This window comes from Diplotaxodon limnothrissa, linkage group LG6, assembly GCF_057381915.1.
Source record: "Diplotaxodon limnothrissa isolate DT_005_m linkage group LG6, D_limnothrissa_male_GT1.1, whole genome shotgun sequence".
Taxonomy (NCBI): Eukaryota; Metazoa; Chordata; class Actinopteri; order Cichliformes; family Cichlidae; genus Diplotaxodon; species Diplotaxodon limnothrissa.
In genome coordinates this window covers 40,580,369-40,605,462 of record NC_140601.1, presented here as the reverse complement: position 1 = coordinate 40,605,462, position 25,094 = coordinate 40,580,369, and the positions used below count along the sequence as shown (strand labels likewise).

Sequence of the window (25,094 nt, the reverse complement as noted above, 5' to 3'; positions counted from 1 at the left end):
TAGCTGGAACATAGGCTCTGTCTAAATTATTTTCAGCCTTCCTTCTCGCTGTTTCCTTTTGTGATGTTTCAACATTTCCCTTCAGCTCCTCCAGTTTGTCCTTGTTTATCAGTGCACTTGAAAGATGGAGCAGACACATCAGAGTCAAAATCATAACTAAGCCTTTGGTAGTTGTGACACCACTCATGGTCAACTGTGCTGCTGCCATCAAAGTTTCTGCCAGTCACAAACAAACTGATGAATGCTGACATGAAGGACTGACACACACAAACTCACACACAGAGTGGCCTCTATGACACGGCTCAGCTGTGGGTGGGTCAAAGTACTTTCATTTCAATTCCAAAAAGTCACGTTCTCTGTGGGTTCATACTAGCTGTCTGTCATCCTGGTAACAGGGTAATATTTGTCAAATACAGACAGCTTTTATTTCATTATATAGTGACACGAAAATGGTTTAAAGCAGCTCCACATTTTTAACATTTGTATTTGTGAGTGTATGTTCAGACATTCAGACTGCAGACATTTCTTTTTTTTTCTTTTCTTTTTCTTTTTTTGTGTCCCGTTTGGATCTTTAGTCATCAGAATTGTTGTCTTAAGGCCAAGAAAGATGCCAAGCGGATTTATTTTACCAAGTGGATCATCATGGCCTTGCCATATTGGTCCATTTGATTGACCTTTATTATAATTATGTATTTATTTTATTTTCGGTTGCTACAAATGGGACAGACATGACTGGGGGATAGGACAGGGAGAAAGAATGAAAGAAAGAGAGGGAGAGAAAGAAAGAAAAACAAGCAAAACACCTGGATCACCTGTATGGAGAAAAAAAACAGAAGAGAAAGCAAACAAAAAAAGAGCAACATAATAAAAAACAGCACCATCACAACAAACTAGCTAGCAGTAGATAACAGTAGATACTAAATATTAAACGATATTGTGCAGCACGCAAGATAGACAGCGCACAATGTGCTTTGAGGCAGCAGCCAAGAAAGGTGTAGTCCGCGTCTGTGAACACCCGTGTGCACACCTGTGTGGATCAGCATGCTTGTATTCCAAAGGTTTCTCCATGTAACGATCTGCTAGGGAGTGTGGGGAGCCACAGCCCTGTCCTCCAGGGTATGAGGGTACGGAGCAGAGGCCAGAGGGGGTTGCGGTGGCGTGCCCGCGGGCTCTGCCGGCAGCCAGCTGTGCCAGAGAGGACCGAGCTTCAGGCCCAGAGGCCAGAGGCCTGAGGGCATCCCATCCCCCGGAAGGGGCCCAGCCGGGCCACAGGCGCCAGGCCCCGCCAATCGGCCACCAGGAGTGAGCCGGTACATACATGAGCGCCCAGCCCCAGACGACAAGGACCACCAACACACCAACGTCTGAGGGCATCAGCCACCGGCAGGGAGTGTGGTGAGGGGAGATAGGCCTCCGTACTTTAGAGGGCCTGAGATGTACCCAGAGAGGTTGAGTCTAAGACCCAACCTGACATATAGACACAGACGAACAGGCGTACGCGGACACAGACGTGCATTCCCACCCCATATGCACAACCAAATACTCGGCACTCACCCAACGTGTAGACAGACACAAATAGACACTGCACAGATAGTCGCACTCCCCAAACATACTCTATATCCCAGGTCCAGGTACCCCCGCCCTCAGAGGGGCAAGCCGCACCTAGACCCAGGAGATGTAACCCTTCTCTCTGGGGTGGAGGCAAGCGGACCACCTCCTTATCTGCAGTAGCAGGGAGGCCCCGCATCCCAGACCCCAATCTGACGGCCAGCACCTCCTCCCAGCCCCCCAGCCCTGACGGCTAACAGAACCGGGGTGAGTGAAGACCCCAAACCTCCCTGCGCCCACTCACAAATTGAGCAGGTGGTGAAAGAATTACTTTCAGTGCTGTAGATATAGAATTAAACGTTTGCACCTCACCTGCTGCCATCCGTTCTGTAAAGGGTCCCATTGCTCCAGAGAGGTCCAGAGCAACTGCTTTAGCTTGAACATTGCCGTCAGCTGCTCCAGTGACTCAAATTTGGTCACCTCCATCTTTATTAATTAAAAACAGAGAATGGGAGAGTAAGTTGTTTTCAGGTGGTCAGAAGTTTGGCTTTCAAAATTAAAGTAACAACTTTTTTTTAGCACACATTGAAACTGTTATGGCCTGATCTAATTTCTATGAAATATGTTTACATTGAAAGAAGAAATACCTTGAATTTCTTCTGGTAGGCTATGCAGGAGGATGCTTTGGCCTGTAGCTTTTCTATGGAAATCTTGATCTCCCTCAACAGCAGATGCACTTGTGATGAATCAGCATTGATGTCTAGAATTTGTGGATCCTACACATTGAAATCCACAAGTTTTTAATTATACCAAATGTATTTTGTTTTTTTTAATTGTCCATTAGTTAGCATTATTAAAAAGAAAAATAACAACAAAATTAAAAACAAAGTCATCATCTTTTTATACCTGCAATTTAAGCTGGATTTTCATGTCCTCCTGTTTGATTTCCTTTATATCCTTCTGCAAGCAGCTGCAAAACTTTTCCATAGTACCATTCCGCTGTAGCACTGCCTTTAGCATGACAGAGCTTAACGACTCAATAAAGGGTTCCAGTGCGGCAAACTTCACAAGATCTTCTGGTGGTGTGGGAACTGAGTACATGTTGATCAGATCGTACATTTTGGATACTGATTTCTGCTCTTCTTTTATTTCTATAATCTAGCAAAACAAAAAATGGAAATATGGAGTCAAGTAAAGCAGAGAAAGGAAGCTGAGGAAAAAGAAAACAAGCTGCTGTTTTATTGGTTTATCGGATTTAATTATTAAACAGGAGCGTCTCACCCTCTCCTGAATCTCATCCACAAATGTGAGAAAGTCAGCCAGCTGAGCTGTAGTAGAAGGACTGAAACCTAGTTTAACTTCGGCCTCACAAACTTCCGTCACTATGGCGTCTACTTTCCTCTTAGCGAGTTGGGTGAGCATGTGATTGATGACCTTAAATCACATTTTATGGTCAAAAACATTTCCAAATGTTTCCAAAACAATCAAGAGTAAAATTTAGATGAAAAACAAAAAACAAAATAATAATGGGAAAAAAAATACATTTTAGTGGACTAACTTATTGAGTGTATTGCATGCATGTGCAGATAGGCTAATCCTAACCTCCAGATTTCGGAGGGAAGATGACACAAGCTTCTCTTTGAGCTGTCCTTTGTCCACAACCAGTAAACCAAGATGTGTCCTCTGCTGAATACCCGCGGCTTCCTTTTGCTGTGTGGGGTATAACTTGAGCGCTTTTTGAAAGAAGGATAAATCTGTGAGATAAAATCAAGAATTATCAGCAAAAAAGGAAATAACATGTATCTTGTGGTTTCTTTGCTTTTTGTAAACAAACCACAAGAACAATAAGTTAACAAGTAAAACTTATTAACTTATTATTCTTCGTGACTTTATTTTATTTTCTCCTATTCAGAAACATGTCCAATATCCCCATTTTGCTTTTTTAGACCGAACGTTTTCCCAAGAATATTAAAAGCATTTATAATGTAAGGTGTTCTAAAATAAACATAACAACCATCAAACTAAGAATGAAAAAAATGTTTTAAAAAATCAATATAGTATAGGCTACAACAATTGATTGACCCTGTACTGTTACCTAAACCTACAGTGATAAGAAAGATTCCATGTCATATCCATATCATTACGTACACTGACTTTTACTTGTAGACTCTGCCAAACTTGTAAAGAACAATTTAATTTGCTGAGAACAATCAAACTGTGGGGTCTATGATCCAAGCTATGATCTAAGATATAGAGGCTTCAACAGAGAGTGGAATGAATATGCTAAAACAAAATATTGCTGCAAACTGACTGCTGGCTACAAGAAGAGAATAATAATTTTCTTAATGGAGTAGAAATAATAATATGTAATGGTCTCTGAAGGTATGTGAATTTGGTGACAGCTTGAAGTATTAAAAGACAAAATGAAATATGTTTTGTAAGGACACAATTGAAATCACACTGAGTCATATGGATCCTGTCTGGGCAGTAAACTATAAAACATTTCCATAACAAAAAAACGCATTAAAGAAAAGCAGCAGGCCAAGAAAGGACCGAAAGGACCAATGCAAAAGTTAAATAAATATTAAAAAGCATATTATGAGGGAGGACATTTGTCATATTTCAACGATACACCCAGTGACAACACATGAATGTGCTGTTTTTAAGTGTCCAACTATCTGACAAATAAAACCTTTATCTTTTCAAAACAAAGACAAAAAACACAGAAATTTACAGAAAGCTCTAACAGTGTTGATGCTGATGTACTGCACATTACCTTGATCCTGTCCCTGCAGTGCATCCAGATCCAAACTTTCATTCTCCTTGTAGATTCTCAGAAAGTGCTCAAACATGTGTGAGTACACGTTTGCAGCAGCAAATACAATCTGGAATGACCTCTGAAGGAGAAAAATACAGCAGCTCAGTTCAAAGCTATCAGGACGCCATGAGACCTTAGGAAAACAACACAGTAAAAACACTGACCTGGATGCTTTGCTTTAAACTTTGCAGGTAGACGTCATTGTTTAGGATAACTTTCAAAGAGGGTGCATTTTCATATTTATTTACCACCTTCCAGAAACATATAAAACATTCAAATAAAATCCCATATTAATTGCAAATTAAAATTCAACATAACCATAATACTTCAATCATATCAAAAAATCTGACAATTTTAAGTATAAATATGAGGCAGGTTGAAAATATGTTGAAATAGATTGAAGAACGTCACTAACCTCACCCCTTTGAGGTTCAATCACTGAATTAAAAATAGGATCTTTAGTAAGATCCTTAACTGACGTCACCATGTTCTCAAAATGCTTGATAAAATCTGCAACAGTCTCCTGTAGGAAATAGAAACATAATGTTGATGGGTATTTTCTGATTAGAAACAAAAAAACTATACAGTGTAAAAACTAATCATACCCAGAAGTTCTCTTCAGAGGGTTTATAAGTCAAGCTGTTTGTGTCCAGGATCAACTCAGACATGAATACAGGATGGAATTGAGGAGCTTCTGACTCAATAGTCTGATGAAGATACATATATTGGCATAAACAAGAATGTGTTCTCTTGACATCTCGATTTCTCATGGCTACAAAAATAAATGCAATATTTTTACAGTTACTTGTACTGAATAATTCCCCTACCTTTTCATCCATCTCTTTTTCAGTACAGTCAGTGGCAGCGTCTGAGTCAAGGGTCCAGCTTTGAATGATGGCATTGCTGGGTGTTGGACCTGCCTGCACTTGCAGGAGAGTCAGTATTTCATCCACTGCAATCACTGCACAGCTGTGCAAGGTGGTGATAACCAAATAGTCAACAAGTCGAACAAAGCTGGGCAGGTAAGAAACAAAGACATCGTTAGTGTGACAGATGTGCTTGAGCCATGATTATCTGTTCTGTATTTTTGCCATTTTGCTTATTTACTTATGTGAGTGTTTTGTTATTAAAACAAAAAAGTACAGTATGCTTAATATACAAATCAATACAGAAAACATATTACATTTTGGGAAGCAAAGACAGAAATAAAATGCACCCACTGGATGACGTGGTTGAAGAAAAAAGACATGTTGGTCCCTGATGCGTTCTTCTTTTCTTGTTCTGTGACAAACCGAGCATGAACAGGCTTTGAACTTTGTGATCTACATCTGGATATACAAATCAACTTTCTCTATTGTGTCAAGACTATCTCTGCAACCTACATCCCCACAGCGCAGCATGGATACTCTTTAAGTACCTATAATGCGTGTAGTGTGCGTAACATCAGCATGTCTGCTTAAATTGTAAGAAGAGAGCTGGTCACCCCGACCTCTTCAGAGATGGCTGTTGTCTCCCCCTACACAAACTAGTGAAAAGCTTGGGTGCTTCACCAACCTGCTGTCGTAGCCATTTTTGCCACGTGAAATCTGGCCAGTTAGAGGAAAAGTCAGGCTGCTTTCATTCATCCTACCCAACTCACCAGACAGTTACAAAAAAACATTGTGCTGTTGGCAATTGCTACCTGACTCTCAGAGTCACATTTCAACAGTCGCAGCGACAGAAAACTGCATCACACCCATAGTTTTTAGAACCTGTATAACATTAAGTATATGACGTGTGATTGTTACCCAAATTACTCCAGCACATTTCCCAGACAGAATATGGCTAGCCCAGTGGACGACACCTATTTAAGTTGTGGAATAAATATGCCTATAGAGGGTGGCCATGGTAAGTGTGTGTATTACTTAGGCCCAGACCGTGCCCATGTGGCTAGCAGGGGTCTAGCCTAATGCCTGAACTGCCTGAACAGCTGCATATGCTTGGTTTTCTCATGGTGTCTTACAGAGTCCACTGAAGGAAGTCTTTGAATTATACAGAGTCCATATAAGCCTATGGACACATGGAGTTCATATGGACTCTTACATATGAAATATGTAAGACAGAGAGATGAAAGAGAACAGTTGGTTACATTGTAACCCAGATTCTCAGAGTGAAGAGACTATCTCTCCAGTTCCAACCTGCTCAGAAAGGTCTTCAAGCCAAGGTTAACCTATGTGGCTTATATAGCCACAGTGGCAATTAGTTCGTGGCCACCAGCATGTGTCTTAAACAGTATCCACATCATGTACGCACCAACACGAGCTTTAGCATCCATCAAGTAGCGGCCACAGGTATAAACTGTCTCCTCCTTTACTAGTTCATGAAACCCCTTCAGGTCGCTGTATGCCTGATAATAAGAAAGAAAGCAATAATGTAATAATAACCTTATAACCAATGTAATGAAACAGACAATATCAGTATATACATACACATACACATATATATATGAAAAGTTCTTATACAACTGCACCTCTTGTAGTTGTTTGATCTTACTGTCCTGGAATTCCTGCAGTGTGTATGCATACTTTTTCTTCACGTGACAGAAGCCTGTTTCAATAAGTTGGCAGCACATTTTCCTAATATCCATCAGTGCAGGACTTAGATTCTGATTAACATAGACAAATGTAAAGAACATGATAAAAGAACCACACTTTTATTAAAATCTGTATAATTCAAAGACTTTCTCTCTCTGAAAATATTTAGAGCTCACTAAAAACAGACTTCAGTTTGTACATACACATACCGGGATGACAATAAACAAATTTTTTTGTAGTGACTCCCTGGCCAAAGTCATCTTGTTGGCACGAACATTTCTGTGCCAGACATAGAAAGGTTTCCATAGTCTGTAGCGTGCAAAGAAGGGGATGCATCGCAGCTTGCATACGTTCTTTTCCCAGCGCTTCACAATTAGCAATCCTGCATCATCACCATCAGACTCCGAAATCACAGTTTGACTGTCAGTCAAAACAAAGTCAGTACTGTGGTACTCATTAAGTTGAGATTTGGAAGTATAGTCCCACTGTATATAACTCTTAATGGGAAGCCTTGGGAGAGGGGGGGTTGACATCACACCCTTTAAGGGCTGAGGAAAGAAGAGAGAAGTTAAGTTTTCCAGTTATAGTGGCAATTATGACAGAAAATTGCTTTAGACATATTTTGGAACTACCTATTCACTGTACACTATAGATATTGTTTACTGATGTACTACAGCACTATATTGCTTTTTAATGTAAAATATGCTACCATTATTACAAATTCCTCAAACAAGCTTTATTTGTCACCTACACAATCATACAGAGTACGATACGCAGTGAAATGTTTCGCGTCTGAGCTGCTGACAGGCTGCAGAAGTAGCCACACCATTCCAGGGCTTGGTTTTTAGCATGGGGGGTCTAACCAGGACCCTTACTTAATGGATACTGGGTGGGAATCGAACTTCCGACTCCCACTCCAAAGGTGTGTAGTGTTACCGCTACATTATCAAGCTGCCTGAATATGTCAAGGGACCTCTTTTATGATACAGTATTTACTTTAACTAACTTTAACTTATAAATACTAGACTAGAGTACTTTCTGTACTGTGTGTGCAATGCTTGCGACATCAGACAAGGGCTGGTCACACAATATTTTAAAGGGCAAGCTTTTTTAAAATCATACCTATTGACTTCTCATACCTGTTGGACATTTTTAGTGGATGGCAGAGGAGGTAGGTGGACAGCTTCATGGTGCCTTTGTTTCAGATCTTTTGGTGTGGATGACTGCTCAGAGGCTTTTAAGTGTTGGAGACTCGGTTTCTTAGGTCTCACAAGCCTCTTTGGCACAACCTACATTAAAGGTAAGCAAAAAACTGCATAAGCTCATAACAGTTTGATTCTTTTATGGATGTGAAAAGATTTATAACGATAGCTTGACTAACTTCCTAAAGAAAATGCAGTGTGAATGCTGAAAGCTGAATGGTTTGAGTTGAACTGCTGTAATTATTGAATTATTTAAGGAACATGTTGAAGCTGTTGAAATATACTAAATCATTCCAAAGTGCAGAACTGGTGAAAGCCAAAGTTTGCACACAAAAATGTAGAAGAATGAGTGTTAATATTTCATCTGGATTTGATTAAAAAAACTCAAAGCGTGTACTGCTAAATATATAAACACTGGCAGCCACCAGAATAACCCCTCAGCCTCCTAGTAGATGCAGCTATGACATACATCCTCAGTGACTTCCTTTTCAGTTATTGCATTCACATGATTTCATAAAATAGGGCATGTTTATGCCTTTATTGGATAGCTCAGCAGTGAAAACAAACTGGGGGACAGGAACGTGGGGAGACAGAGGGCGAAGACACCCATCAAAGGCCCAATGGTTGGACTTGTTCTTGCGCCACTACACTCTGGCTATGTGGAATATGGTCACCTGTGGCCCCTTGTGCAGACAATGCAATTCCAAAAAGTGAAGCAATGCATAGTTGGATACAGTTTTAGCCTAGAAACCAGGCAGAATGAATCCCTTAAACCCTTAATCCCAGGTGAATATTTGATAGTTTTGAGACGTTTACATTATCACTGTAAGAGGCACCTTCTAAAAAAAAACCCCCAAACAAACCAAACTAAATAAATTGTACAACACAGTATTAAGCAACAAATTGCCACAAATGCTGATGTAGCAAATATGATACAAATTAAAGCTCATAGTAGGCTTTTTTCATACATATTATCGTCTAATACCTGTTGGTCAGTGGCATCTTTAGAGGATGGCTGAGAAGTTAGGTCGATAACTTCACGGCGCCGTTGCTCCAGACTTTTAGATGACTGTGGCTCTGTGTACCAACCTGGAAAAATCATCTCTTCGCGAGCTTTTAAATGTAGAACACTGGGCTCGTTTCGTTTTACACATCTCTTCAACACACCCTACATTTAAGGAAAGCAAAAGACATGCAAAAGCCCCTATCATTTCATTTATTTTATGGATAAGCAAAAACTCCTATGGATGACACTGGGTATACAGTAAACTGGATCTCATACCATCTACCATTTGAACTTAATAAGCCAAGTCTCACCTGGGGATCTCTGAATGGAGGCTTTGGTGGGTCAGGGGGCTTCTGTAGTTCAGGAAGCTTTTGCAGCAGCTCTGTGACAGTATCAAGTAGAAACCAAACTTATTCCTAACATTTGCAAAAGAGGTTGACTACCCGAGACTTACTGGTTATATGTCACTCACTATAATTTTAAAGACATAAAGGCCTAGATGACCTCTAATTTCCTGTTTCTAAATTCAGATAGAAATCTTAGAAATGGTGTCTAACCAGATTCTTACTCTGGATGGCATTACCTGGGCTCCAGTAACACTGGGAGGAATCTTGAAGTTTTGACCAGGAAATGTCCTTCAATGTGCATATTAAGCAAATATGTAGGACTGCTTTCTTGCATTTACGCAAGATCCCTTTAATTAAAAACATTCTTGCTCAGGGTGATGCTGAAAAATTACTTCATGCATTTATTACTTCTAGGCTGAACTATTGTAATTAATTTGATGCGGAGACTCCCGCAACACTACACAAGCAAAAGTAATGAGAAACAACTTTATTCAGTGACCAACTGACCAACTGATTTTTTAACTACATTTTTCCATCATCTTCCTCTTTTAATGTTCCTGTACTTATATTTACTTTTAAATTTTATCTTTTTTTATTCTTTATATTAACTTATTTGCATCTTTCTGTGTAATTTTGAGTATGTATTACGTTAAGACATGTGGGGATTTTTTCCCTCCCCTTTTAATCTTTAATGGTTTAGTCCAGAATCGAAGGCTGTGACTTGGGCTGTGACTTAACTAAATGACCAATACCACCTCGTTAAATGTCAGTTGGTCAGCTGGTTTATTTGTGAAGGTTTAATTATCCATTTGAAATTGTTTTCTGTTTCCTGGCTTTTACTTAAACACAAACTGTTTTACATTTTACAATGACCCTCATGAAGGCTACAAGCCGAAATGTGTTGGTCACTTAATAAAGTTGTTTCTCATTACTTTTAAGTGTTGCTGGAGTCTCTGCGTCATTAGATCCTTATCTTCTCCATGCAGTAGGTGTAGTTGTGCCAGAAATATTTGTTACTATTGTAATTCATTAACTAAAAGCTTTGAAACCCCTTCAGTTGATCCAAAATGCTATAGTGAGAGTACTGACAGGCACTAGAGAGATTAAGCATATTTCTCCTGCATTAGCTTCTCTTCATTGGCTCCCTGTTAAATTGAGAATTTAATTTAAACTCCTTCTGATCACATACAAGGTCTTGAATAATCACGCCCCATCTTATCTTAAAGACATCATAGGACCATAGGACTTTGCTGTCAGACTGGTTGTTTACTTGTAGGTTTCTAGGATATTTAAAAGTAAAACAGGAGACCTTTAAGGCTTTTAGACCCTTTTATTATGGAACCAGCTCCCAGTTTGGATTCAGGACACAGACACCCTCTTTACTCTTAAGATTAGACTTAAAAACTGTAATTTATTTTTGCAATGCATATGTTTAGCGCTGGATCATGTGACCCTGAAGCCTGCTTAGTTATACTGCAATAGACCAAGGCTGCTGGGGGCTTCCTACAATGCACTTAGTGTTTCTTCTTCATTCACCTTATTTAAATACACCACTCTGCATTTATTCATTGGTTATTATTGTCTCTCTTCCACAGCCCGTGTTTTGTCCTGTCTCACTCCCCACACTCTCACACTCTTGATGGCTGCCCCTCCCTGAGCCTGGTCATGCCGGAGGTTTCTTCCTGTTAAATGGGGAGTTTACCTTCCTACTGTCGCCAAGTGTTTGCGCTCAAGGATTCGTCTGATTGTTGGGGTTTTCTCTGTACAATATACAGCGTCTTGAGGCGACGGTTGTTGTGATTTGGCGCTGTATGAACACAAATGAACAGAATAATGGATGTACCCACCTGGGGAGCCACTAGCACTTCTTTGGGCAGGGAGGATCGGCTGCGCGCCCCTCGCAGTTGAGTCCATATTCTCGTCCCTGAGAGAGTAAAAGGACAAGAGGACAGGAAGTGCAAAAAGCAAGTGCACAGTGTGATGCAACTAGCTAAAGTCACGTACTTAAAACGCTGGAAAACGTCGAAGCGAACTGACAGTTGGCCTGTACTGAACCTACCGTTAAGTTAGAAAACGTTTTCAACTTCGTTGATGCCTGATGACAGTGTTGTGATTGCAGTCACCTTGTATTTAAGCAGGCTATCGAATCAAATATTCAGCACCAGAATATCTTATTGTTCTCTCAAAATAATAATTAAACTGCCTTAGTGTTTAGAGCTTTGTCAAACTAGCTACAAAGCGCTGTACCGTCACCGAATGAGGTTTACGGTCTCCTAGCAACAAAATTATTTCCCAGCATGCAACGCAGCCTAACGTCCCTTGTTTGGCATTTTACTACAAACACACCCCTCGAGTGAAAGTGGTCTATATGCAGTTATTGCAAGCATCCGTGTAATTTGTATGAGACTACAGGGTGTCAGCGCTCCACACGTTCATCTTCTTCCACAGCTGAGCAAAACAAAAGAGTTTCATCCCCTTAACAGGCATATAACAGCTAAGAGTTAAATGAAATATACAGTAAAAGGCAGTAAAAACAACGTTTATGTCCCATTATGTCTGGCAAAATTTGGAAAACGGAATTCAACGGAATATAAATATCCTAATTTATTACGCAAAATGTAATTGGAATTGAGGTGTCCTTCTTATCATACTGACATCATGAGACTATTGTACTAGTCCTTTACAGGGATCATCTGCTGGCAGCTTGTCATACTGCATATGTCAGTTAGATATACACTGAGTAAACCACAAATATCTCAGTGTTAAATCTTTTACTTTTTTAAAGCATCTAAAAGTACTAAGGGACATATTGTCACGGTACGGCATGGCACACCGTGGAAGGAGTGGGGAAGGAGGACCCAGGCGCGGTGCTCTACGTATAGACAGTGTTTATTTACAGAGGGTGATATCAAACAACAATAAATCCCCGTGTTTCTCCCCAGACTCCCGTGTCGTGTCCTCCAAGTGCTCTCTGCTCCCGTGTCTGCACTCCCGGTGCTCGCTGCTCCTTAAGCCCTCCACGCTCCTCCTGCGGGAAACAATGGCGGCAGCAGTCAGGACACTGAACAATGGCAGGCATACACTACACGACCAAAACCTAAACTGGGTAACTAACGTGGAGTCCCAAGCAATGATCCCGCGTCGGTGGGAGCTCCAAGACTCTCCTAAGTAGCTCCCCCGACGAGCCCTGATCAGCGGCAGGTGTGTGGCTTCGGGTGTGGCCAGTCCTTCCGCAGGGCCACACCCCTCAGGCCTGCAGGTGGCTGAGCTCCATCCTCCAAGCATCCCCGCAGACATAAACACACACACTCACATCTACAATCATGGAGGAGAGCAGCAGCAATACCAAAATACATATAATAATAATAATAATAATAATAATAATATAATACATAACTGCTCAGGGATCCTGGGTCGCCCAGTCCCAGGACCCTGACACATATGGTGGAATTATAATTTTCCATTACCACAAATATAATTATTTTCCCAGACTGTTGTTCATAGATGCAAGCTTTGCATTTCACAATCATCAGTGAATCTTCACAATATCAGTGCAATTCATTCGTTTCTAAACGAACTCAGTTTGTTTCAGTTCTAGGTTCATTCTATACATATTTACTAAGCACAGGACATATTATTCTTATATATGCATTATGTGAAAAAAAAATCATTTAAAAAAATCATAAAATATCATTTTAGAGCTCATATAATCGAAAGCATCTGCCGAACCCTTAAAATAATAGCTGTGCAGTTATTTAAAGTTTGGATCTCGACATAGGAGAAACCAAACAGCCACTCCATCACATTTTACATTACTCAGAAATACTCTCCTTGTTATTCAAACATCCAACTCTTAACTCATAAAACGATATGTTCTACACATCGAAATAAAGACATCATATAATTAATAATTAGGATATCATAAATGCAGCTGACATCACTAATGTGTCCAATGTTTTGGCATTTCCATTGTCTTTAAGGGAACTCAATACAAGGATCTGACACAAATAATATACATTCAAATGATAATGAAATAGCCCTTTAAACTGAACTTTAAGTACAAGATAAGCAGTCACTTACATGGTTTTCTCTGTTCATCAAAAACACTTCATTTTATTAGAAAGAAATATCATTTTCTATTCTCCAAAACAAAAGTTTAAGGTTTTGGAATGGGACTAGGGTTTCAATCATAATCAGTGATGATCTACTTTGGTACACTGGTCCAAGCTTGGTCTCTTGTTTTGTTTTTTTTAAAGACAAAACCCCCCCGCATGGCATAATCACATGGCTTAGTGTAGGAGCTTGAAGGGGAATTTTATCAACTTTGGAAATGGACAATTTTCATTTTCAAAGTTCAGTGGTTCTTTCAATGGTTTTGGGACTGTTTCTCATTGAGCTGTTGCTAGGTAGATTAGAAATTGTTGAGATTTTAAGGAACCAATTAAATGCATTTTCTAGATGTTCAAATTTACTCCTTCACTGTAGTTGTATATTAGAAATATCTGTACTTTCATTTGTTTCCTCCACATTTTCAGTTGCTTTGATGCGTTCTCGTTGTATGTGATATGTGAGTTTTCTCCTCTTAAAGCAGCCCAACTTGAGAGAGACGAAAGAAAAAAAGAATCATTAGACCAGATAGTAAAACCATTATTTCAATATGCTTAATCAAGTTACACTTAAATTAACATAAAGATAAAAGTCTTTAAGTCTCACCTTAAACAGCACGACTGTGATTACAATCAGGAGCACGAGTCCTAAACTAACTCCAGTTGAAATAATCAGCAGTTTATTTGGAGGGATAATGAAATCAAACTGAACTTCAATCTGTTGCCAGAGAAAACAGAAAAGAAATCTAAGTGCTACCCAACTCTTTTTAATGTTGACCCATCTAGTAGTATTATTTGAATGAGTGAAGACTGCAGGTACCCTTCTCATTGGAAACTGGAACGGCGTAAAATCGTCTTTTTTCTGTGGGTCATAAATATAATAAATTAGGTTTACTGAAAAAGCAATGACAGAAATATGTTGTGGTCAAACTTAGACATACCTTTTGTTTAAGAGATTCCAACACAAACCGATCCTTGTTATAGCCAACATGTATAGAACTTACAAATTTTACATTTCCACTGTCTCCAGTGTATTTTTTGAGAAAAGGAAGATTCTGTAAGTTAAGATCAGATTAACAAGATTTTCTATATTTAATATAAAAATGTATATGTGGAGTATATTTTGTCTGCATATTTAGTTATTACATACGGCTGGCTTCTGTTCAAGGTCTCGGAAATTTGCTTTTCCCAACAGGGTAAACTCAGCGGCTGAATATTTCTCCAAATTGAAACTTTTGCAGACCATGGTTATGCACTTATTTTCTAGCAAGCAATCCTGTAATGGAACCAGAGGTTTAGTTTTTTAAGAGAGACCTATTAGGCTTTTCCTGACTTTCTGTCATACACTCACTGGCCACATTTTTAGTTACATCTGTTCAACTACTTTTTAACACATATATCTAATCAGCCAATCAAATGGCACGCAATACATTGCATTTAGACATGTAAACTTTGTCAAGATTACCTGATTGCGTTCAATCTAAGCATTAGATTTGGGATTATTTATGTGATTTGTGTGACTTTAAATAAAATATAAGAGGTATAATAAGATGCAAGCCATCAATCCCAACCATCCTACCTGTCACCGGATACCAAGCTAGATTAAGAGGTGGGCACAGGAGGAGACCGATGGTTTATGACAAATTTTGGCTTTGTATTATGTTCCTGGAACCTTCTGATTATGATAAAAGTTAGCTTAAGTAAGAAAATTAGCTAAAATGGCTTATTTAAGAGAGAGCCTCGATTGAAAGGCTACAGCAAGGTCCACTGTAAGAAAATGATGTCATTATTCTGAACTGTGAACAATGCAGAGTGATTCCAGTAGAGTACAAGCATAAAAACACAGAAACAAACACAACAGGTTACGCTTATGATTTGACAATGTTGTGAAAGTTTAAGCATATAGTCAATATACAAGCAATATTTTTTATGTGAAATCCGTTGTACTTACCTCAGACGTCTGGTTAGTAGTGGCTGTGCACTGCGTTTTGTTCTTAAAGAGACAGAGTATGGTAAGCTTTAAGGCTCTATATTTTCATATCCAGCACCAGTATGACTGAGAAATGTTCTGGCAGACACAAAGTTACCTCCTTGACAAAGACTTCATAGCTTTTTATTTCAAAGTTATGCTCCAGTTCAGTTGGGAAGAACATGGTAACATTGACAGGAAAATCCTTAAAACCAAAGTTATCTATCTGTAAATTGGTAGAGAGAGAATGGTCATTTTAAATACATACATTTTTTGTATATTTTAGTTTATGTATGAATATCAAAATATTGATACCACCCTCCCATCTGCCAGCTACAGTCAGTAAGTGTAGCTTAACATTTACTTGAACCTATCGATATTGTTTTGGGACCACTGTCCAAAGTAAATGTTGGTATTTTTATTGATCCAGTGAAATGATCACTCGGTCCAGCGCAGAAGGCCGCACCAACAACAAGCTGAATTACCTTCTTTCTGCTAATATTTTTTATCTCTTTATAAACTGCTACTGTCAAGAGAACACATGGCAATCCGGTTGTTCAGTCTGACGTCACTAGCCGTGTCTGGACCTAAACTCCGCTGCAGGTCCATATATCAAACGATCACTATGGCATTACTGAGAGTTGAAAAACTGTCTAAAGTCTTTCATCTTTAATAAAATGATCAGCGTTCTGCTCTACCAGGTGTAACAATTGAGTTTAACATCCAGGCATCCATGAAAACGGAATTTATGACATTTAACGGAGTTAGAAGTTAGCAGGGAGTTAGCTCGCTAGCTTCTATCTAAATACAATATAGCATGTCCTGACTGCGGGGTTTTGGAAACAAATTAAAACGTACAGCTCTGATATCACTTCCAGCATAAATGAAGACAGAAAACTAAACAGCAGTGACGTTTGTAGGGTTACTGAAGTTGGGCTAGCTGGTATATAATGATGTGCTACGTGACCGCTAGCGACACAGCTATGTTAGCATAATATAAACAAGCTAACTTTTTTTCCACTCGATAAAAGTTAACGTGAGTGTTCTCAGTGGTCAGGAACAAATGTAATCGCATGGCAGGATGCTGTAAAAGGACCAAACTTCAGCCAGGAGAACAACTGAGATAATCCATCCACAATACGAGGTTAGTCATTCATATACTGCTGCATGGGCTGGGCTGTAGTTACATCCTAAGGTTTTAAAAACTGAGCTTAAATAAATGATTACCGGTAATAAAAGCCGAGGGAGGTCAACAGTGATCACTGACTGTTTTAGGAGCTTTTTGAGATTAAATAGAAGAAAATACATAACATTAAACATGTTAACAACACAAAAGCCATATTAAATGCAGACTACTTTAGGCCCGGAAGTAGGATTCGTCACGTCATCACTGAACAATCGGATTCAACAATGAAAATGTGAAATTCAGTTCAGTTTGGTTTTTTATCAAACTGAACATGCTCCTGGATAGTGGTCAATAATATATATTAAATAATAAATAAAATATATATTTTTATAAAATAGTGAATGCCCTTTTCAAACTTCAAATGAAAGAAAAAGTATTCATTTTGATCATTGATCATCAGTTCTGTTGAATGGTTTTTTGACAGTGTAATTATGTCTTACCCTGTATGTAATACCCATTTCTTTAGGTGCAGGGTCCTCTGTTGTGAAGTTCAGATAGGTAGCGCTGTCTTGCTTCCTGAAAATATGTTCGCAGCATGCAGCTGAACAAGTATGCAACTACAGACTTGCAGAAATAAATAACATAGAAGCATTCCATAATATTTTGTGTGAATAGTGAAACTTACACTGTTAATATCATTTTAATTTCATATTGTACTGGGATATTTTTGGTCAGTGCACTGGTCCTATTAGAGTCTTGATTATTACTGTAGATGAGAAAGCAATGTCTTTTAATATCAGAAGCAAATTTTTTAAAGATATGGTTTGTACGTTAAGTATTTCCGTACCTATTTGCATCAATTGTCATGGAGATTGTATCATCCCATTCAAAGTCATGCATGACATAGAAAGAAGATTCAAACGTTGCCTTTTTGTGGGAAGAAATTAAAAAGAGGTTAGGCCTGATTCATAGACGAAGAGAAAAATATTTCTCAAAAAGTTTCAGAAAGCTTGTGACAGTTCCCCATTTGTGAAACTTGAGTTCTGTCTGCTGGGAGGATATCTGTGTGTTTTGTGACTCACAGAGGATCTGCTGCGAAACAGAGGAAGGCTCACACCACATATGGTTTTGTCAAGTACTCCTTCTAGATCTGAGCATTTGTGGGGCGTTGATCTTGATGACTGTTTTAAGAAAAAAAAGACTTTTAGAATAGTCTCTGCTGAGACTCTTTAGAATAACAACTTTTTCAGCTACTGTGACAGTTTTTTTGATATTCTGTAAGACTGAGTTTAAAATTTTGAAGATTGTAGACTGTAAGAAAGAGCTCTTTGTACCTACAAACAACTCCAAGTCCCACTAAATAGTTCCTTAAGTCTTCTGTGTTTCATACAAATGTCTCCCTTAAACATAAATTAGAGGTTTTTCTGTTTTTTTATTTGCTATACACCAGCCCCCTGCCAAACACCAGACAGCCAAAATAAGCCACAAACCCATTGGTTTGTACAAAGTGTTGTTGAGGTACAAAGTTAATTGAGTCCCCCGAGCTGTCTGAATTCTAAAATCATCTGAAATGTGTGAATAGTGGGGACAACAATGAGCGAAGTGTTTGCAAAACTCAGCACCCAGACTCAGGTCTGGGTGTTTTCTTAATGGAAATTTGATTAATGTACAAAATAATTCACTTTAAGGTCATTTAGTTCTAGTCTAATTTTCTTTGTTCAAATTGTCTTGTTCATATGGGTGATGTAGCCAACTACTGCCAAGACCAAAGTCAGCCATATTGCTTTAAAGTTGCTGCTGTTTGCTGAATCCTAATATTGACTTAAGCGTTATATCCAGTAATCAGTACTGGTGGATTTAAACTGGTTGTCGATTAAATTTAGTACCGACTTTCCATTCATTAGCATTAGAAAGCATTAAATGGCCTTGCTCTGAAGTACATTAAGGTGGTGGGGAAGGAGCCTGAGTTAGTGCGTGAGGTTAAGAGTTAACTGGAACCACTCTCCTGGTGAGGGGCTGAACTTTGCCTAAGTCTGGAGCTGTCCTTGGTGAGAGGTGGCAGGTTGTGGTGGATATCTTAGTATTCCCTTGGCTTGCTGCCTGTACATTGTGGTTTTTCCCAGTGGACGAGAGGGTTTGTTCTCTGAGCCTTCGGGTAAGGGAACATATCCTGACTGTCGTCTGTGCTTATGCATTGAAAGACTATTGAGAGTACCTGGCCTTCTTGGAGCCCCTGTGCGGGGTGGTGTCTCTGTCATCCTGCTGAGAGACTTCAAAGCTCATGTGGGCAATGACAGTGAGACCTGGAGGGGCATGAATGGGAGGAATGGCCTGCTAGATCTGAACCCGAGTGGTGTTCTATTACTGGACTTCTGTGCAAACTGCATAACAAACACTATGTTTGAACATAAGGGTGTCCATAAGTGCACGTGGCACCAGGACACTTTAGGTCCCAGGTTGATGATCGATTTTGTAATCGTATCATTGGATATGCGGCCATATGTACTGGACACTCGAGTGAAGAGAGGTGCTGAGGTGTCAACTTATCACCACCTGGTGGTGAGTTGGGAAGGTGGCGGTGGATGATGCTGGACAGACCTGGGATGCCTAAACATATAGTGAGGTGCACTGGAAATGCTTGTCAGAGGCCCCGGTCCATAAGATCTTCAACTCCCACCTCCAGCAGAGCATCGACAGCATTCAGAGGGAGACTGGAGACATTGAGTCTGAATGGACCATGTTTAGCACCTCCATTGTTGAAGCTGCTACACTGAGGTACGGCCGCAAGGTGGTTGGTCCCTGTCGTGGTTGTAACTGCCTCTACCCCTGAACAATATGGTGGACACCAGAGGTAAAGGGAACCATCAAGATGAAGGAGTCCTATTGGGATTAGTTAGCCTATGGGACTTTGGAGGCAGTTGATAGGTATTGATAGGCCAAGCGGAACGTGGCTCAGGTAGTGGCTGAAGCAAAACCTCAGGAGGAGTTTGGAGATGCCACGGAAAAAATACTTTTGGACTGCCTCTAAGAGATTCTGGCAAACCTATAGGCATATCAGGAGGGGAAAGCAGTACTCTACCTGCACTATGTATAGTGTGGGTGGAGCGCTTTCGACTGAGGACACTGTCGGGCGGTGCAAGGAATACTTCGAAGACCTCCTAAATTCCACTCGCACATCTTCTTGTCTATCTCTGGGGGTGAGACCACTAGTTCCTGAAGGCTATGGATGTTGTAGGGCTTGACTGACACACTTCTACAATGTTGCATGGATATTTTGGCGGTACTTCTTGATTGGCAGACTTAGCTGGGGGTTCTCATCCTCAAGAAGAGGGTGTGCTCCAATACAGACTCACACTCCTCAGCCTCCCTGGGAACGTCTATGCCACTTCACCATATTAATATATAGGACCGGACAAATTCAGTTACTGGTAAATAAGGTTAGTTATTTGCATGGAAACAAGGGTTATGATGCTATTCCACCATTGCAGCCCTCAGGGAGCATGTAAAACGTACTGCCTGCTAGGTCGGAAAAATCTGTGAACAAGCAATCAATTAGGATCCAAACAATGGGAACCCAGATGACCGGGCAGACAGGAAAAAAGGCCTTGGCAGTTTCATGGACAACACTCCCTACAATTAACTGCACGCTTCCAGGAACTGACATATTGAGTATGCAGGGGCAGATGTCATCGACACTGTGCCACTGCCCTTACAATGTGCAGTGAACTCTGACTTGCTTTGGCAGGTGCATTTCCACCATTGTGCTTTATATTAAAATGTGTTTGTTTCTTGCAGCAATCTGTTGATCTGCTAAATAGCAAACATCTACACGACATAACTGACTGCATATTGTTTTCAAAATAATATTATAAATCTGGTTATACGTCTTGCTGTTAGGCTCTTGATAATGGGAAAATGAACTTGGGAGGTTTGAAAATGTCTGTTTAGACACCAAGATTACTAAAAACTAAACAATTGAGAGTTTTTTGGTGGCCGTCTTAAAAAATCCACCATCTTGGATTTTCAAGTGGATAATCAAGTAAACTTTAAATGTGTATTAATCTGAGGAATTGTGCCAGATTTGGTGCTTATATTACTATTTGCACAATTTTTTAAAATTATCTGCTCCACTATTTATTCCTCTCCTTATTTTTCTGTTATTTGTCTTGTTTTTTTCCCACTATTTCTGGATTTTTAATAAATTATATATTTCTTTTTATGAAGCACTTTGTAACTTTTTAACAAAATTTGCTATTATTATTATTATTAATAATAATAATGATAATAATATTACTACTACTGTCATGAACCAGCAATTGAGGGAACAACTAATACTCTTCAAAGGTTTGTATACTTTTGACCATTAAGTTGCTCCAAAATCATAGTAACCTTATTTTCATGAAAAGAATTGTTCACTGAAATATTATGTGACAATATTATTTTTCAACTTGTAGTATTTACACCAAATACATTTAGATGCTTTTCTTAATCCCAGCAGAAACATGGAAGAAGTTAAGAGAGCTCAGTTTCTGAACACACTTTTACATATGCATATAGCACACCCCTCATGCACATACAGCAGTGCTCCCCACAACCTGTAAATTTAGTGATGTGTAAAACCATGGCTTGATTCTTTAAATAGCAGTTGTTATTCAAATCTATTTTGGGATTAAATTAGATCATTTAATCAGATTAGATGAGTTTAAAGTCTGAGTTACCTCTATAAGTGTCATTCTACTGAAGGAGAGGCCTGGAGGATAGTGCATCGCTAGCATGGTGTTGTACGAGTCATCACCGTGATTGGCCAGTTTTATAGACACGTTGAAGTACGCATCTTCTGCCACTAATAATTGTGTAGTCCTGAGAGAAACAAAGAACCTTTTACATTAAACATGTGACTTCAGTCTTATAGTTTCTATGCTATGATTGTCACATATACGTACATAAAACTGAAATCCACATCCAGTTCAGCGATACAAGTGGCATTTTTTCTACACGCTTTTTTAAAGGGAACCTGTGAAAAAATAATACATCTGTTTATCTGATGTCAGAGAATTGGTTTGTATCAAAATATAAAGTTCTAAAAAGTTGGAGTAGAACAATTTCGATGTCTTATTGGATCCAAATGATGTTGATGTGACAAACTAAGTTAACTTTTAATTTGGTAAGTATGTTAAAGTCCCGTCAAATGTAAAGAAATTAATATGCTGCCAAAAGCTTTGTAGTTTACAGGCTCTGTTGCCTGTTATCCTCTTATAAGTTTGCCTATGCTTATTATGGGCATGAATGTAATGGTAATTTGGGGCTTTTAAGAATTTCTTTTCTTTCTTGGTATGTATTATTGTGGAATTAGCCACAGTTCACTGAAATATCTTTAATTAATTAAAAAAAAATACAAATTGGGTGTACAAGTTTTAATTTATCCAAACAAGGTAAAAACTATACATACCGACCCAAATACATATGTATACCCCACTAATATTTAGTTAGCAAGCTGCAACATAACCAGATGTTTTTGGCAGCCATCAAGAAACTTAGGGCTGAATATTGGATCACTTTTCTTAGCAGAACTTTTAGAGTTCATTTGGTTGCTTTCCTGGCACGCACCTGGCTCCTAAGCTTAGTCCACAAGGTTTCAATAAAGCTGAGGTTTGGGCTTCGGGAAGGCCATTCCAAAAGCTTTATCTATCCCATAAGTTTATTATTTAAGACCTTGTATGTGAGGAGCAGGATTTTAAATTCATTTATATAATTTTAGATCAACTGAAAGTGATTCAGGATGTTTTCAGGACATCCTGATAATAACAAATTACAGTAGTCCAGCCTAGAAGTAATAAATGTATGAAACTAGTTTTTTTAGCATCACTCTGGCGGAGTCTACAGCCTGGTTATGGACATCATCTTTACAAAAGTGAAGGACAAAGGACAAGAATGCGATGGTAAAGTGGAAACTGCATCGAGAACAGAAACAAATGCATGATGTTGCTAACAGAAATTTGGGCCTTTGCAAACACCTGAACAAACCACATGCTAACCCTAAGCAACCCAAGACCCCAGAGTACCGTTAGCCCAGGTAATGCCGCCCCCGGCCCAGTACCCTGACCCTGAAATGCAACTGTCAGTGTTCAGGGTAGAGTAGAAAAGCACTATATAAGTACCGATCCATTTAACATTTAATTTCATTGTATGGTGTTTTGCCACCGTACATACCTCAACAACGGACTGCCGTTTGCTGTCCACATTCAGGGTGGTGGCTGCAGTCTCATTGTCAGCTTGGGAAAAGTTACATTTGATGCTGATAGGTGACAATAATTCACTCACACATTTCTGTAAAGCAAAACCAGAACAAAAGGTTTATCTGTTATATAGAGTTAGAAATTATTTGTTTATCTCTGAAAGTTTGAGTTTAAAAAAAGCTAAAGGACAGGATAACAAAGGATTAGGATCATGGTTAACATTACTGTTATTCTTTTATCTCTTTACCCCTTTGAAAGCCTACTAGGAGTAACTCTTGAAGTAATTAACTGTCATCTTTATGGGGAAAAGTAAAGAAAAGCTAAGTCAAAGATCAGAATGGGAAAGTTTATTATAAACAGATTAAGTATATTTGCAAATATTATTAGCTTCATACATGCATGTAGATGGAGAAGTTAAAACAAGCTGTTTCATCAAGCATCTCATAGGTGGAGGTAAGACTTCTGGCTGTCTTATCAGTTTGACTGAAGAAACCTCGATATTTTTGTCTCATCGGATCCACAGCGACTGTGAATGTGATGTTCAGTCCAGACCTCACAGCCTCTGTAAACCCGAAAAGCAAAATTGAAATGATGCATTCACAGGATGCAATCAGCAGTTTTTAATTGTTTATCTTTACTGGATGTGGTACCTACCTTGTTTGCTCTTTGTTACTTTTACCATTTCAAAACAGGCTGTTAAGGTAACCATAGGTAAAATTTCATCGGCACCCAGACAATCAAATATCTCAGTGTTTATCTCCTTAGGTTGGAAAGTTAGATGAGCCATCACGTCAAAGATGGGCTTGGCCCTGAAAGACATTTATGAACAGGCGTGTCAAAATAGAACGTACTTCCGCATTTCAGTAGTAAGGTTTTATGTGCCAGGACATAATTTTATGGCACAAAATCACAACAACAGTCACCTCAAGGCACTTTGTATTGTAAGGTAAAGACTGTACAAAATCCACAGCATGCTGGTTCTAGTTCTAACTTATCTAAGGGAAGATTCAGGGTCACCAGATCCAGCCTCAACGTTATAATTTATCAAAATGAAACGTTTTAAGCCTAATCTTAAAAGTAGTGATGGTAGCTATCTCCAGAATCTAATGTGGGAGCTGGTTCCAAAAAAAGACGGGCCTGCAAGCTGAAGGCCATCCAGGTCTTTGCCTTTAAGACATTCCCACAGTGTAACTAATTGGTGAGTGTTATGTGGCTATCCATCTGAGGTTGCATTTAAATAACTCCAACTTTATTTTAATTTTGGAAAAAAACACAAAGTATGAGGGTTGCTATTTTGACATAGTAGAGCAGAAGCAGAGCGCTTTGCAAAGGTGCAGACAGCTGGTCAGAACAAGGCTTCTAAGGACGACATGTAGCAGAAGCACAGGAAGTGATCCAAAGGGCAAAATGAGTTAAACTGAGCGGTGGAGAGTAAATTTAAGTCAGGAAAGATTTTTTGTTTTTTATAATTGCATCTTGTATGTAGTTTGGCATCAAGCCTTTGTAAGGTAGATATGTACAATACTTAGCAACATAAATCGTGCACAGAGTTCTGATACCTAAAGACAACAGCAGCACCCTGTGATCCAATCACAATATCTGGGAGTCCGTTCCCTCCAAGGTCAATAGCTCCATCGATGGCCTGTCCAAAGAATTTTATCCCAGGTGTGACTTCTTTTCCTGTGATTCTCTGGAACAAGAGATTTGACAGCTAAAACAATGCTCATCTTGCATGGTGGAGACAAAAGTTGTATTTATACATTTTCCTCTTCACTCTCTCATCGAAGCCTTTTCTGTTTACAGATAGATGGCTGTTTTGTTTGGACAACTGTGCTCCTAGCTGTCTGCAAGGTTTTACCTCAGCTAACTGGAGTCACTGACCTGGAAATGGACAAATAATTTTGCTTGCTGTGAGGAGGGAAATACGATGCTGTGGCAAAGTGTAAATAGAAAATATTGTTATGTGGACAATAGCTAAGGCTAAGTGGACAGAGGAGGATAATGAGACATGAAAATCAAGTCAATGAGATAGAAGGATGGAAATAAACTAAACACAAGGCAAAGGAAACAAATAACTCAGCGGGACGCTATTTATAAACAGCACAGACTTCTACTCTCCACCAGATCGTCTGCTACCCCTTGGTGATAAATTGGCCTCAATGT

The 25,094-nt window shown here is 39.2% G+C and overlaps 1 protein-coding gene and 1 pseudogene across 3 annotated transcripts in view; both read right to left on the bottom strand.

Moving 5' to 3' along the window:
* Window positions 1–11,408, bottom strand: part of LOC146631229 (dynein axonemal heavy chain 6-like) — a 51,847-nt pseudogene extending 40,439 nt beyond the window's left edge.
* Window positions 11,409–13,146: 1,738 nt separating this feature from the next.
* Window positions 13,147–25,094, bottom strand: part of LOC146631228 (integrin alpha-L-like) — a 30,365-nt gene continuing 18,417 nt past the window's right edge. Inside the window, exons 16-32 of one of the 3 annotated variants that reach the window (XM_085355204.1) lie at window positions 24,491–24,621; window positions 23,586–23,740; window positions 23,327–23,493; window positions 22,906–23,022; window positions 21,639–21,709; window positions 21,414–21,555; window positions 17,778–17,876; window positions 17,543–17,622; window positions 17,381–17,461; window positions 17,196–17,271; window positions 15,688–15,795; window positions 15,552–15,593; window positions 14,751–14,876; window positions 14,542–14,655; window positions 14,421–14,462; window positions 14,208–14,318; window positions 13,147–14,090 (exon numbers count right to left, since the gene is read on the bottom strand). In XM_085355204.1, the coding sequence (XP_085211330.1) occupies window positions 13,971–14,090; window positions 14,208–14,318; window positions 14,421–14,462; window positions 14,542–14,655; window positions 14,751–14,876; window positions 15,552–15,593; window positions 15,688–15,795; window positions 17,196–17,271; window positions 17,381–17,461; window positions 17,543–17,622; window positions 17,778–17,876; window positions 21,414–21,555; window positions 21,639–21,709; window positions 22,906–23,022; window positions 23,327–23,493; window positions 23,586–23,740; window positions 24,491–24,621 (1,782 nt within the window). In that variant the 3' untranslated portion in view covers window positions 13,147–13,970. Of the gene's footprint in view, window positions 14,091–14,207; window positions 14,319–14,420; window positions 14,463–14,541; window positions 14,656–14,717; window positions 14,877–15,551; window positions 15,594–15,687; window positions 15,796–17,195; window positions 17,272–17,380; window positions 17,462–17,542; window positions 17,623–17,777; window positions 17,877–21,413; window positions 21,556–21,638; window positions 21,710–22,905; window positions 23,023–23,326; window positions 23,494–23,585; window positions 23,741–24,490; window positions 24,622–25,094 lie in introns of those variants that run through there. The other 2 variants (XM_085355205.1, XM_085355206.1) reach the window with 2 other exon arrangements.